This window comes from Spermophilus citellus (genome assembly GCF_964194105.1).
Source record: "Spermophilus citellus genome assembly, chromosome: 15".
Lineage (NCBI taxonomy): Eukaryota > Metazoa > Chordata > Mammalia > Rodentia > Sciuridae > Spermophilus > Spermophilus citellus.
The window spans coordinates 25,254,083-25,269,224 of record NC_138195.1 but is presented as its reverse complement, the minus strand read 5'-3'; the positions used below and the strand labels follow the sequence as shown (position 1 = coordinate 25,269,224).

At 46.2% G+C, this 15,142-nt stretch overlaps 2 protein-coding genes across 2 annotated transcripts; both read left to right on the top strand.

Moving 5' to 3' along the window:
• Positions 1-1,875: 1,875 nt before the first annotated feature.
• Positions 1,876-4,173, top strand: LOC308634655 (RNA exonuclease 5-like; the record flags this gene model as incomplete). Its single annotated transcript, XM_081268644.1, has 1 exon — positions 1,876-4,173. One exon carries the CDS (start codon positions 1,876-1,878, stop codon positions 4,171-4,173), a length of 2,298 nt encoding a protein of 765 aa, XP_081124770.1.
• Positions 4,174-9,496: 5,323 nt separating this feature from the next.
• On the top strand, positions 9,497-11,794 carry LOC308634640 (RNA exonuclease 5-like; the record flags this gene model as incomplete). Its single annotated transcript, XM_081268636.1, has 1 exon — positions 9,497-11,794. The coding sequence occupies one exon, from the start codon at positions 9,497-9,499 to the stop codon at positions 11,792-11,794; it is 2,298 nt and encodes a 765-aa protein (XP_081124762.1).
• Between the last annotated feature and the right edge of the window lie 3,348 nt (positions 11,795-15,142).

The following is a 15,142-nucleotide window of genomic DNA, read 5'->3' as shown; positions in this document are numbered from 1 at the left end:
GCTCAGTGGCTTACTCCATCAAGGAGCTTCCTGCATCTCTGGACCTAGCTGTACTGTAAGCATGAGCCAAAAAGAGATCTATGCTATTTTCTTGTAAAGCCTGATTCAAATGCTCTTCTCCGTTTTGGTTTTACTGCTTTTCATCCTTATGTTTTTATGTTATGAGTGTAGTTGATAGGTATTTAAACAGGATGCATATAAGGTTAACAAAACACAAGGTCTCCTTTTTTAAAAAAAATTACATTTTTTTTAAATTTAATAATTAAAATAAAATAAAATTGATAGAATACAGAGAATAGTGGTTACCAGAGCCCTGGAAGGGCATAGGGGAGGGAACATGGCAAGAGGATGGTTAATAGGTATGGGGAGTGCCCTTGGATAAGAGAAATGACTTACTTTTAGGATTCCACAGCCTGGTAGGATCGCTGTGATTGACAATAATATGAAATATTTCAAAATACCTGATTGGGGGGTGTATCTCAGTGGTAGAATAATTGCTGAGTATGTACCATGCCCTGGGTGCAATCCTCAGTACTGGAAGGGGGAAACCTGATAGGGTTTTGAACGTTCCCAAAACAAAGGAGTGATACATGTGTGAGTGACATATATGCCAATTACCCTGATCTGATCATTACGTTGGAACACAAGTATTAAGATGCCACACTGAAAACAACCCAATAAGATCAATGAACCCATTCACACTACGGGGCAAATGGCAAAGTACCCCTTAATGTGTTCTGATGAAAGAGAAACAAAAGGAGACTTTGGTAGGAAAGACCTGTTTTCTTGTACAGTAATCCTTTGTTTCTTTCTTTCTTTTTTTTTCTTTTTCTTTTTTTTTTCTGGTACAGGGAATTCAACACAGGGGCACTCAACCACTAAGTCACATCCCCAGCCATATTTTGTGTCATATTTATATTATTTTGAGACAGGGTCTCACAGAGTTGCTTAGTGCCTCTCCAAGTTGCTGAGGCAGGCTTTCAACTCACGATCTTCCTGTCTCAGCCTCCAGAGCGGCTGGGCTGTCATCCTCTTTTTTATTTTAGTAGTCATTTTACCTACAGAGGCCTCAAGCCCATATTAGCAAACTTAGGTCAATTTTATCTGCTCCCTGTATTTCACAGTAATGTTGGGGAACTCATGATTGTAGGGGTACAGAAACACTGAAGACCTTTAGTTATTTTTGCTTTTCAATTTTTTTTTTCTTTTTCAAGTCTTTGCTACGTATACAGCAGAATTCTGAGGAAATACAAAATACAGGGCACGGTCCTGTTCCCTGGAACTTAAGGAATCTGGGTAAAGAAACCATGAAACTACTGGAAGGTAATCCACAGTCAAGGTCCCCCAAAGGCAATAGGCTGGAATACAAAGGGAAGATTTTATTGAAGTTGCAACAGGGGTTCGCTGGATGCTTTGACTGCATCCCTTGTCGCTTTGAATCTTCCATGTTTGTTTCTCTTTTTCCCAACCTTCTCCTCCCTGATCTTCTTTGCCCTAACCTTGTCCTCCTGATTTTCTTTCCCCTACCCTTCTCCTCCCTGATCTTCTGTTTTTCTTTTCCCTAAACTGCTCCTCCCTGTTCTTTTCCCCCTCCCTGGTCTCCTCCTCTGGGTTCTCTTTTCCCTAATCTTTTCCTTCCTGATCTCTCCTCCCTGATCTCACTTTCTCTGAATCACCTGTATAAAAACCCTCTACTCCTGCTGATGTGAGAACCATCGTTTCTCCTTCGCTGGCCAAGCAATAAGCCATCCTTTTTCCTTCTCAAGAACGTTTTCTCTCGCTGGATTGGCATCAAGGCAAGGACAGCTTTCTATGCCAGGGACAGCTTTCTACACCAAGGACAGCGTCCCACAACAAGGACTCAAGTACGGGATCATGGAGCCCGAGAAGGAGAAGACCCGGAGGCTGAACAGCCAGAGGAGACGGGTCTCCGACTGGCTGATGGGGACGCCCGAGGCAAGTATACCCCGTTTGGATCTCGTGGACAGGCATCCCGAGCCCAGGAGAGCCCGGTTGTCTGGCATCGTAACGGCTGAAAACTGTGAAGTAACCCACGAACAGCTATGTGAGCTGCTCAGGTACGCAGTTCTGGCTGCACCCGTTATTGAGAGACCCAGGTGGTGCCAGCTTCTGTACGGAAAGCAACTGAGCAGAACAGTGGTTGTCATCCTTCAAGGGATGAGTCAACTCCACTTCTACAAGTTCTATTTGGAGTTTGGATTTCTCCGAAAAGCCTTCAGACACAAATTCCGCTTGCCTCCTCCATCACCTACTTTTCTAGCTGATGTTATCGGGCTACCAAACCAAACGGCTGGATATCTGCCTAAGACCATGGGAGGATCTGTACCATCTGCCGGTACAAAACCCAAGGTCGACCTGCAGAATGACCCGGTCATTCAAAAGTATGGCTCTCAGAAGGTGGGCTTGCTGCGATGCCTTCTGACAGAGGAGGAAATGAGAACATTTGACTTCCCGTTACAAGGTTCTCCCGACTGTGAGAACTTTGTAACTACCAGATGTGATGCGTCTGTCACAGAGAACAGCCCTCTCTTTGGGCTGGACGGAGAAATGTGCATCACGTCCAAGGGGAGAGAACTAACCCGCATCTCACTGGTTGCCGAAGGAGGCTCGTGTCTCATGGATGAGTTGGTGAAACCCGATGAGGAGATTGTGGACTACGCCACCTGCTATTCGGGGATCACGGAGGAGATGCTTAAGCCGGTGACGACGAAACTGAAAGACGTTCAGAGGCGGTTAGAAGCACTGCTTCCTCCTGATGCGGTGTTGGTAGGTCATTCCCTAGACGTGGATCTCCGAGCATTGAACGTGATCCATCCATATGTTATCGACACCTCGTTGCTTTATGCCAGAGAGCGGGGCAGAAGATTCAAGCTCAAGTTCTTAGCCAAAGCTGTATTGGGGAAGGACATTCAACGTTCGGAAAGGGACGGTCATGATCCCACAGAGGACGCTGCCGCGACCCTTGAGTTGGCTCAGTATTTCCTCAAGTATGGCCCAAAGAAGGTCGCAGAACTCAATCTGGAGGCGCTGTGGAGAGCCCAAGACCCAAGAAACGTCAGAGAAAAGTTCCAGTACACCTACAGAGGTGCTTTAAGATCTTTCGATCCGGGGCATCACAAGCTCCTTTTTGTATCCCGAGAGACAGACGATATTGAACTCCCGTCTCCTGAAGATTGTGAGACTATTAAGTGCCTTTCCAACAGAGAGGTCTTTGAGCAGGCCAGAAGGCAAGTGCGCCTGTACCCCTTCAGCGTTATTCGGTTCTCTTTGGAGCCTTTTTCACCTCTCCTCACTGAGGAAGTGAACCGAAGGATGCGGATCAAGTGGACAGAGATGTCCACTATCTATGCTGGGCCATTGAGCAAAGATTGGGACCTAAGTGCTCTGAAGAGGCTGTTTAGGAGCTTTGGCCCAGTTCGTACAATGACTGCCGTTCTGGAAACGCATCAGCCTCATCTCTCTATAGAGTATGAAGTCCTGGAAGCTGCCCAGCTGGCCATCGAGTGCTTGAATGGCCTTCTTGTGGAAGGTGTATACATAAAGGTACAGAGACCGGTGACAGAACTCACTCTCGATTGTGACACGCTCGTTAAGGAGCTGGAACGAGATTCTGAGAACCGAGGAACCATTTATCTGTCTGGAGTAGGTAAAGATGTCTTAGGACATATTCAGGAACTGCCGAGCCTCTTTGGTGGCCTGGAAGCTGTGATCGTGCCTCCAGATGCTCAAAGCGGAAGACGGGAAAAATACTGTTTCCTGAAATTCAAAACTTTTGGCAATGCCCAGAGGGCCCTCCATGTCCTCACAGGCAAGGACTGGAAGCTGAAAGGCAGGCAGGCCCTAACCCCCAGGCACCTGCACGCGTGGCTTAGGAGCCCACCACCTGAATCAAGAAGGCCCGCAGGTCTGAGAGTGAGACCTCCTCCCTCGGAGCGGGAGACCGTGCAGAATTTAAAGGTGGAAAACGCAAAGAGTGCAGCCCGGCGTTGGGGCCGCAGGATTGGAAGGCTCTACCGAAGCCTGAGCCCGGGTACCCTTTGCGTCATCCTCCTGCCAGGAACCACTAGCCCTCATGGATCCCTCTCTGGCCTGGGACTCATGGGAATAAAAGATGAAGAAGAGGAAAGCACCGGCCCAAGCATGGGTTTGTGAGTCGGCTCGCCACTTGCCTTTTCTCATCCTTCCTGGGCGATGGTGGAGAAGACGGGTCAGGCTGCAGCTTCTCCAAAGACTGCTGGGCCTCTTGGTTCAGTGGACGGCTTTGTGTGGGAAGTTGGTGTGCCGGCTAAGGGGTCTAATCCATTTACATGGCAAGCGCAAGTTTTCAATAAATGCCTAAAATTCAAGCCTATGTGCCAATTGAAAATATATATATATATATATATATATATATATATATATATATATATATATTTTTTATGATTAAAAATAAAGTAAAATGGAAACAAAATAAATACAACTTATAATAATTAAACCAAAATAAATGTAAACATGTTTGATATCTTCGGACGTTTAAAATTCTATTCATGCTATGTGACATTTTAAAAGTGTGGGATCTGAGTGGAGCGAATGAGCCCAGTATTTATGTGGTTGAGTCTCAGAAACTGGTAATCCTTGCGGCGTGGCTGACCATCTAGCTGAAGGGCAGGTTGCAGATTTCAAAGAAGCTTTCCCACTATTTGACAGGAACGGGGATGGAAGTATACTATACTAACAAAGGAATTGGGAAGTGTCATGAGATGGTCTCTTGGGTGGAATCCCACAGAAGTCGAGTTACAGGACGCGATTAAGGGAGTAGCTGCTGGTGGTAACGGCAAAATTGACTTCCCTGAATTTCTGACAATGATGGCAAGGAAAAGGAAACACAGACGTAGGGCACGATGTAACATGTGGGGCATGTTGCATCAGAAAGGAGGAAAAACCGAACTTGCTGCCCACTTCTGGGTGGGTCCTGGGGCCACCTGTGGCTAAGAAAGCGCCTGGGGATCATCCAGAAGGCGCTGCCTGGGTTGTGAGGAAAAACCAGATGACCTCTAGGATAGGCTCAGAACCCTTCCGCCCTCTGGACAGCTGGGGGGGGGGGGTCCTCCCGTTATGGCCTGCGAGATGGGCGTACACCTGAACTCTCCCCACCCTGCTGACCTTTATCCTGATTGGCTCCCGTGCCTTGTATTAGCTGTGTGTTTTCTCAATAAACTGAGATCCTGCTTTGACTGGTCTCCCTGGCTTGTCTGATTGTCCTCCCGTGGGGGAGGGCTGGGTGGGGGAGGGGGGCGGTCAGTCGGCCCTTCCTTTCTTGGTTCCTCATGGTCGGGGCGTGCTCTCCCAATCTCTCCCGCAGGTCAGGAGGGAAGCGGGTGGGGTGGGGTGGGGCTAAAGACCCCGACATCTGGCGCCCAACGTGGGGCATTAAGAAGTCTGTTCACCCAAAGTGAGAGTATCGCCAAGCCAAGCCAAGCGAGTTTCGAGGTAGGGGTCTCCCCGAAAAGATGGGGCAATCTCACACTAAGTATGAGACCAGTATTGGGAAGCCATTGGTGAGGAGCGACTTTGGTCACAACGAGTCAGTCCTCTCACTGCCCAGGAGGAGAAAGGCTTAAAGCATCACGCGGTCAATGGCCTCCTAGACCCTTTTGATGCCTGGCCTGGTCCTCTGGGTCCCGCACCAAGTGCTCCTGTCCTGGAACACTCGGTAGACAAGTCGGGAAGGGGAGCGGCCTATGCCATATTGTCACCCCTCTCCCCCCCAAGGAAATTCTCCACCCTCTTGTGAGAACCTGGAAAAGCTGGATAAGCTGCCTTCTTGCAACACCAGTGATGACTCACCCCCATTGTGTATGGCCCTGTCTTGTTAAGACCAGCCATGAGATGACTCATCCCCATTGTGTATAGATTTCTTGGAAAATGCTAACCCTGGGGGCAATAGACCGGCCTTATGGTATTCCTGGGAGGCCCAAGATTTATTTATAGAAGCTCAATTCACAATAGCTAAACTATGGAACCAACCTAGGTTGGATAAAGAAAATGTGGTATGTAACATTTGATGGAATATCACTCAGTTTTAAAGAAGGAGGGAATTATGGTATCTCTGGGTAAATGGACGGAGTTGGAGAACATCATGCTAAGCGAAATAAGCCAATCCCATAAAACCATAGGCCGAATGCGTTCTCTGATATGTGGATGCTAATTCACAATCAGGGCCAAGGTGCTAGGGAAGAATAAAGTTACTTTAGATTAGGTAGAAGCGAGTGAAGGGAGGGGAGGGATATGGACATAGGAAGAATAGTAGAATGAAACAGACATTATTACCTTACGTACACATACGACTGCATGACCAATGTGATCTGACAACGTGTACCAGAAGAAAAAGGAGAAATTATACCCTATTTATTTACGATATATCAAAATGCATAAATGCATTCTACTGTCATGTATAACTAATTAAGACAGATTTTAACGATTTTTTTAAAAAAGAAAATTCTACTCATTCAAGAAAGAAATCCATCGTCACTGCCCTTTTATTTGACAAAATTTATTGCCAAATACATGTGGTCAGTTACGCTTAAGTTGCATAACATGATGTGTTGCTATATGTGAATGCTGTGAAATAATAGCTCAAATCATCTAACACGTCTACCACTTCAGAATAGTTAACATTTTCTTTTCTTTGTTGGATTTTTGTGGTGGAAATACACCTAAGGCCTACCAATCAAGGAAAGTCCAGGACCAGATCGATTCTCAGCCGAGTTCTATAAGACCTTCAAAGGAGAATTAACACCAATACTGCTCTAAATGTTTCATGGAATATGAAAAGGAGAGAACCCTGTGAAGCTGATATCACCCTGATACCAAAACCATACAAACACACATCAAGGAAAGGGAACTTCATACCAATATCCACGATGAACATCGATACAAAAACTCTCAATACAATTCCGGCAAATAGCATACAAAAACATATTAAAAAGATAGTGTGCCTCAATGAAGTGGGGTTCACATACAGAAATCAATAAACATAATTCATCACATCAATATACTTAAAAACAAGAATAATATGATCATCTCAATAGAGGCAGAAACAGCATTTGACAAATACAGCACCCCTTCATGTTCAAAACACTAGAAAAACTAGGAATAGAAGGAACAGACCTCAACCTCATAAAAGCTATATCTGCAAACCCCAAGGTCAGCATCATCCTAAACAGAGAAAAATGGAAAGCATTCCCTCTAAAAACTGGAACAAGGATGTCCTCTTTCAAATGAGTAGACTTTTCTAAGGCACTTTAACACGTCTCCAAACACCAGAGGAAAAATCACCTAGAACACTGCGCCTACCTCAACTAATTTTTTCAGAGCTTCCTGCCACCCGCTTTCTGCCTAGCTTGCCTCCATACCTAGCAAGGTCGCTGGCTCTGGGCGGTATCCACATTCATCATTCCTCCTATGCCCCTTGCTGACATGACACTGCCCAGATCCTGCCTGTGTCTGTCCTGAAGGTCCAGTTGGAGGCTCAGAACCAGCCCAAGGACTCCGTTGCAATAAAGCAGTGCTGGCAGATAAGTATTTGCAAAACACAGCCGCTTTCAGGTGAGTCATCTGCTCAGTGGCTTACTCCATCAAGGAGCTTCCTGCATCTCTGGACCTAGCTGTACTGTAAGCATGAGCCAAAAAGAGATCTATGCTATTTTCTTGTAAAGCCTGATTCAAATGCTCTTCTCCATTTTGGTTTTACTGCTTTTCATCCTTATGTTTTTATGTTATGAGTGTAGTTGATAGGTATTTAAACAGGATGCATATAAGGTTAACAAAACACAAGGTCTCCTTTTTTAAAAAAAATTACATTTTTTTTAAATTTAATAATTAAAATAAAATAAAATTGATAGAATACAGAGAATAGTGGTTACCAGAGCCCTGGAAGGGCATAGGGGAGGGAACATGGCAAGAGGATGGTTAATAGTTATGGGGAGATAAGAGAAATGGATAAGAGAAATGACTTACTTTTAGGATTCCACAGCCTGGTAGGATCGCTGTGATTGACAACAGTATGAAATATTTCAAAATACCTGATTGGGGGTGTATCTCAGTGGTAGAATAATTGCTGAGTATGTACCATGCCCTGGGTGCAATCCTCAGTACTGGAAGGGGGAAACCTGATAGGGTTTTGAACGTTCCCAAAACAAAGGAGTGATACATGTGTGAGTGACATATATGCCAATTACCCTGATCTGATCATTACGTTGGAACACAAGTATTAAGATGCCACACTGAAAACAACCCAATAAGATCAATGAACCCATTCACACTACGGGGCAAATGGCAAAGTACCCCTTAATGTGTTCTGATGAAAGAGAAACAAAAGGAGACTTTGGTAGGAAAGACCTGTTTTCTTGTACAGTAATCCTTTGTTTCTTTCTTTCTTTTTTTTTCTTTTTCTTTTTTTTTTCTGGTACAGGGAATTCAACACAGGGGCACTCAACCACTAAGTCACATCCCCAGCCATATTTTGTGTCATATTTATATTATTTTGAGACAGGGTCTCACAGAGTTGCTTAGTGCCTCTCCAAGTTGCTGAGGCAGGCTTTCAACTCACGATCTTCCTGTCTCAGCCTCCAGAGCGGCTGGGCTGTCATCCTCTTTTTTATTTTAGTAGTCATTTTACCTACAGAGGCCTCAAGCCCATATTAGCAAACTTAGGTCAATTTTATCTGCTCCCTGTATTTCACAGTAATGTTGGGGAACTCATGATTGTAGGGGTACAGAAACACTGAAGACCTTTAGTTATTTTTGCTTTTCAATTTTTTTTTCTTTTTCAAGTCTTTGCTACGTATACAGCAGAATTCTGAGGAAATACAAAATACAGGGCACGGTCCTGTTCCCTGGAACTTAAGGAATCTGGGTAAAGAAACCATGAAACTACTGGAAGGTAATCCACAGTCAAGGTCCCCCAAAGGCAATAGGCTGGAATACAAAGGGAAGATTTTATTGAAGTTGCAACAGGGGTTCGCTGGATGCTTTGACTGCATCCCTTGTCGCTTTGAATCTTCCATGTTTGTTTCTCTTTTTCCCAACCTTCTCCTCCCTGATCTTCTTTGCCCTAACCTTGTCCTCCTGATTTTCTTTCCCCTACCCTTCTCCTCCCTGATCTTCTGTTTTTCTTTTCCCTAAACTGCTCCTCCCTGTTCTTTTCCCCCTCCCTGGTCTCCTCCTCTGGGTTCTCTTTTCCCTAATCTTTTCCTTCCTGATCTCTCCTCCCTGATCTCACTTTCTCTGAATCACCTGTATAAAAACCCTCTACTCCTGCTGATGTGAGAACCATCGTTTCTCCTTCGCTGGCCAAGCAATAAGCCATCCTTTTTCCTTCTCAAGAACGTTTTCTCTCGCTGGATTGGCATCAAGGCAAGGACAGCTTTCTATGCCAGGGACAGCTTTCTACACCAAGGACAGCGTCCCACAACAAGGACTCAAGTACGGGATCATGGAGCCCGAGAAGGAGAAGACCCGGAGGCTGAACAGCCAGAGGAGACGGGTCTCCGACTGGCTGATGGGGACGCCCGAGGCAAGTATACCCCGTTTGGATCTCGTGGACAGGCATCCCGAGCCCAGGAGAGCCCGGTTGTCTGGCATCGTAACGGCTGAAAACTGTGAAGTAACCCACGAACAGCTATGTGAGCTGCTCAGGTACGCAGTTCTGGCTGCACCCGTTATTGAGAGACCCAGGTGGTGCCAGCTTCTGTACGGAAAGCAACTGAGCAGAACAGTGGTTGTCATCCTTCAAGGGATGAGTCAACTCCACTTCTACAAGTTCTATTTGGAGTTTGGATTTCTCCGAAAAGCCTTCAGACACAAATTCCGCTTGCCTCCTCCATCACCTACTTTTCTAGCTGATGTTATCGGGCTACCAAACCAAACGGCTGGATATCTGCCTAAGACCATGGGAGGATCTGTACCATCTGCCGGTACAAAACCCAAGGTCGACCTGCAGAATGACCCGGTCATTCAAAAGTATGGCTCTCAGAAGGTGGGCTTGCTGCGATGCCTTCTGACAGAGGAGGAAATGAGAACATTTGACTTCCCGTTACAAGGTTCTCCCGACTGTGAGAACTTTGTAACTACCAGATGTGATGCGTCTGTCACAGAGAACAGCCCTCTCTTTGGGCTGGACGGAGAAATGTGCATCACGTCCAAGGGGAGAGAACTAACCCGCATCTCACTGGTTGCCGAAGGAGGCTCGTGTCTCATGGATGAGTTGGTGAAACCCGATGAGGAGATTGTGGACTACGCCACCTGCTATTCGGGGATCACGGAGGAGATGCTTAAGCCGGTGACGACGAAACTGAAAGACGTTCAGAGGCGGTTAGAAGCACTGCTTCCTCCTGATGCGGTGTTGGTAGGTCATTCCCTAGACGTGGATCTCCGAGCATTGAACGTGATCCATCCATATGTTATCGACACCTCGTTGCTTTATGCCAGAGAGCGGGGCAGAAGATTCAAGCTCAAGTTCTTAGCCAAAGCTGTATTGGGGAAGGACATTCAACGTTCGGAAAGGGACGGTCATGATCCCACAGAGGACGCTGCCGCGACCCTTGAGTTGGCTCAGTATTTCCTCAAGTATGGCCCAAAGAAGGTCGCAGAACTCAATCTGGAGGCGCTGTGGAGAGCCCAAGACCCAAGAAACGTCAGAGAAAAGTTCCAGTACACCTACAGAGGTGCTTTAAGATCTTTCGATCCGGGGCATCACAAGCTCCTTTTTGTATCCCGAGAGACAGACGATATTGAACTCCCGTCTCCTGAAGATTGTGAGACTATTAAGTGCCTTTCCAACAGAGAGGTCTTTGAGCAGGCCAGAAGGCAAGTGCGCCTGTACCCCTTCAGCGTTATTCGGTTCTCTTTGGAGCCTTTTTCACCTCTCCTCACTGAGGAAGTGAACCGAAGGATGCGGATCAAGTGGACAGAGATGTCCACTATCTATGCTGGGCCATTGAGCAAAGATTGGGACCTAAGTGCTCTGAAGAGGCTGTTTAGGAGCTTTGGCCCAGTTCGTACAATGACTGCTGTTCTGGAAACGCATCAGCCTCATCTCTCTATAGAGTATGAAGTCCTGGAAGCTGCCCAGCTGGCCATCGAGTGCTTGAATGGCCTTCTTGTGGAAGGTGTATACATAAAGGTACAGAGACCGGTGACAGAACTCACTCTCGATTGTGACACGCTCGTTAAGGAGCTGGAACGAGATTCTGAGAACCGAGGAACCATTTATCTGTCTGGAGTAGGTAAAGATTTCGTAGGACATATTCAGGAACTGCCGAGCCTCTTTGGTGGCCTGGAAGCTGTGATCGTGCCTCCAGATGCTCAAAGCGGAAGACAGGAAAAATACTGTTTCCTGAAATTCAAAACTTTTGGCAATGCCCAGAGGGCCCTCCATGTCCTCACAGGCAAGGACTGGAAGCTGAAAGGCAGGCAGGCCCTAACCCCCAGGCACCTGCACGCGTGGCTTAGGAGCCCACCACCTGAATCAAGAAGGCCCGCAGGTCTGAGAGTGAGACCTCCTCCCTCGGAGCGGGAGACCGTGCAGAATTTAAAGGTGGAAAACGCAAAGAGTGCAGCCCGGCGTTGGGGCCGCAGGATTGGAAGGCTCTACCGAAGCCTGAGCCCGGGTACCCTTTGCGTCATCCTCCTGCCAGGAACCACTAGCCCTCATGGATCCCTCTCTGGCCTGGGACTCATGGGAATAAAAGATGAAGAAGAGGAAAGCACCGGCCCAAGCATGGGTTTGTGAGTCGGCTCGCCACTTGCCTTTTCTCATCCTTCCTGGGCGATGGTGGAGAAGACGGGTCAGGCTGCAGCTTCTCCAAAGACTGCTGGGCCTCTTGGTTCAGTGGATGGCTTTGTGTGGGAAGTTGGTGTGCCGGCTAAGGGGTCTAATCCATTTACATGGCAAGCGCAAGTTTTCAATAAATGCCTAAAATTCAAGCCTATGTGCCAATTGAAAATATATATATATATATATATATATATTTTTTTTTATATGATTAAAAATAAAGTAAAATGGAAACAAAATAAATACAACTTATAATAATTAAACCAAAATAAATGTAAACATGTTTGATATCTTCGGACGTTTAAAATTCTATTCATGCTATGTGACATTTTAAAAGTGTGGGATCTGAGTGGAGCGAATGAGCCCAGTATTTATGTGGTTGAGTCTCAGAAACTGGTAATCCTTGCAGCGTGGCTGACCATCTAGCTGAAGGGCAGGTTGCAGATTTCAAAGAAGCTTTCCCACTATTTGACAGGAACGGGGATGGAAGTATACTATACTAACAAAGGAATTGGGAAGTGTCATGAGATGGTCTCTTGGGTGGAATCCCACAGAAGTCGAGTTACAGGACACGATTAAGGGAGTAGCTGCTGGTGGTAACGGCAAAATTGACTTCCCTGAATTTCTGACAATGATGGCAATGAAAAGGAAACACAGACGTAGGGCACGATGTAACATGTGGGGCATGTTGCATCAGAAAGGAGGAAAAACCGAACTTGCTGCCCACTTCTGGGTGGGTCCTGGGGCCACCTGTGGCTAAGAAAGCGCCTGGGGATCATCCAGAAGGCGCTGCCTGGGTTGTGAGGAAAAACCAGATGACCTCTAGGATAGGCTCAGAACCCTTCCGCCCTCTGTACAGCTGGGGGGGGGGGTCCTCCCGTTATGGCCTGCGAGATGGGCGTACACCTGAACTCTCCCCACCCTGCTGACCTTTATCCTGATTGGCTCCCGTGCCTTGTATTAGCTGTGTGTTTTCTCAATAAACTGAGATCCTGCTTTGACTGGTCTCCCTGGCTTGTCTGATTGTCCTCCCGTGGGGGAGGGCTGGGTGGGGGAGGGGGGCGGTCAGTCGGCCCTTCCTTTCTTGGTTCCTCATGGTCGGGGCGTGCTCTCCCAATCTCTCCCGCAGGTCAGGAGGGAAGAGGGTGGGGTGGGGTGGGGCTAAAGACCCCGACATCTGGCGCCCAACGTGGGGCATTAAGAAGTCTGTTCACCCAAAGTGAGAGTATCGCCAAGCCAAGCCAAGCGAGTTTCGAGGTAGGGGTCTCCCCGAAAAGATGGGGCAATCTCACACTAAGTATGAGACCAGTATTGGGAAGCCATTGGTGAGGAGCGACTTTGGTCACAACGAGTCAGTCCTCTCACTGCCCAGGAGGAGAAAGGCTTAAAGCATCACGCGGTCAATGGCCTCCTAGACCCTTTTGATGCCTGGCCTGGTCCTCTGGGTCCCGCACCAAGTGCTCCTGTCCTGGAACACTCGGTAGACAAGTCGGGAAGGGGAGCGGCCTATGCCATATTGTCACCCCTCTCCCCCCCAAGGAAATTCTCCACCCTCTTGTGAGAACCTGGAAAAGCTGGATAAGCTGCCTTCTTGCAACACCAGTGATGACTCACCCCCATTGTGTATGGCCCTGTCTTGTTAAGACCAGCCATGAGATGACTCATCCCCATTGTGTATAGATTTCTTGGAAAATGCTAACCCTGGGGGCAATAGACCGGCCTTATGGTATTCCTGGGAGGCCCAAGATTTATTTATAGAAGCTCAATTCACAATAGCTAAACTATGGAACCAACCTAGGTTGGATAAAGAAAATGTGGTATGTAACATTTGATGGAATATCACTCAGTTTTAAAGAAGGAGGGAATTATGGTATCTCTGGGTAAATGGACGGAGTTGGAGAACATCATGCTAAGCGAAATAAGCCAATCCCATAAAACCATAGGCCGAATGCGTTCTCTGATATGTGGATGCTAATTCACAATCAGGGCCAAGGTGCTAGGGAAGAATAAAGTTACTTTAGATTAGGTAGAAGCGAGTGAAGGGAGGGGAGGGATATGGACATAGGAAGAATAGTAGAATGAAACAGACATTATTACCTTACGTACACATACGACTGCATGACCAATGTGATCTGACAACGTGTACCAGAAGAAAAAGGAGAAATTATACCCTATTTATTTACGATATATCAAAATGCATAAATGCATTCTACTGTCATGTATAACTAATTAAAACAGATTTTAACGATTTTTTTAAAAAAGAAAATTCTACTCATTCAAGAAAGAAATCCATCGTCACTGCCCTTTTATTTGACAAAATTTATTGCCAAATACATGTGGTCAGTTACGCTTAAGTTGCATAACATGATGTGTTGCTATATGTGAATGCTGTGAAATAATAGCTCAAATCATCTAACACGTCTACCACTTCAGAATAGTTAACATTTTCTTTTCTTTGTTGGATTTTTGTGGTGGAAATACACCTAAGGCCTACCAATCAAGGAAAGTCCAGGACCAGATCGATTCTCAGCCGAGTTCTATAAGACCTTCAAAGGAGAATTAACACCAATACTGCTCTAAATGTTTCATGGAATATGAAAAGGAGAGAACCCTGTGAAGCTGATATCACCCTGATACCAAAACCATACAAACACACATCAAGGAAAGGGAACTTCATACCAATATCCACGATGAACATCGATACAAAAACTCTCAATACAATTCCGGCAAATAGCATACAAAAACATATTAAAAAGATAGTGTGCCTCAATGAAGTGGGGTTCACATACAGAAATCAATAAACATAATTCATCACATCAATATACTTAAAAACAAGAATAATATGATCATCTCAATAGAGGCAGAAACAGCATTTGACAAATACAGCACCCCTTCATGTTCAAAACACTAGAAAAACTAGGAATAGAAGGAACAGACCTCAACCTCATAAAAGCTATATCTGCAAACCCCAAGGTCAGCATCATCCTAAACAGAGAAAAATGGAAAGCATTCCCTCTAAAAACTGGAACAAGGATGTCCTCTTTCAAATGAGTAGACTTTTCTAAGGCACTTTAACACGTCTCCAAACACCAGAGGAAAAATCACCTAGAACACTGCGCCTACCTCAACTAATTTTTTCAGAGCTTCCTGCCACCCGCTTTCTGCCTAGCTTGCCTCCATACCTAGCAAGGTCGCTGGCTCTGGGCGGTATCCACATTCATCATTCCTCCTATGCCCCTTGCTGACATGACACTGCCCAGATCCTGCCTGTGTCTGTCCTGAAGGTCCAGTTGGAGGCTCAGAACC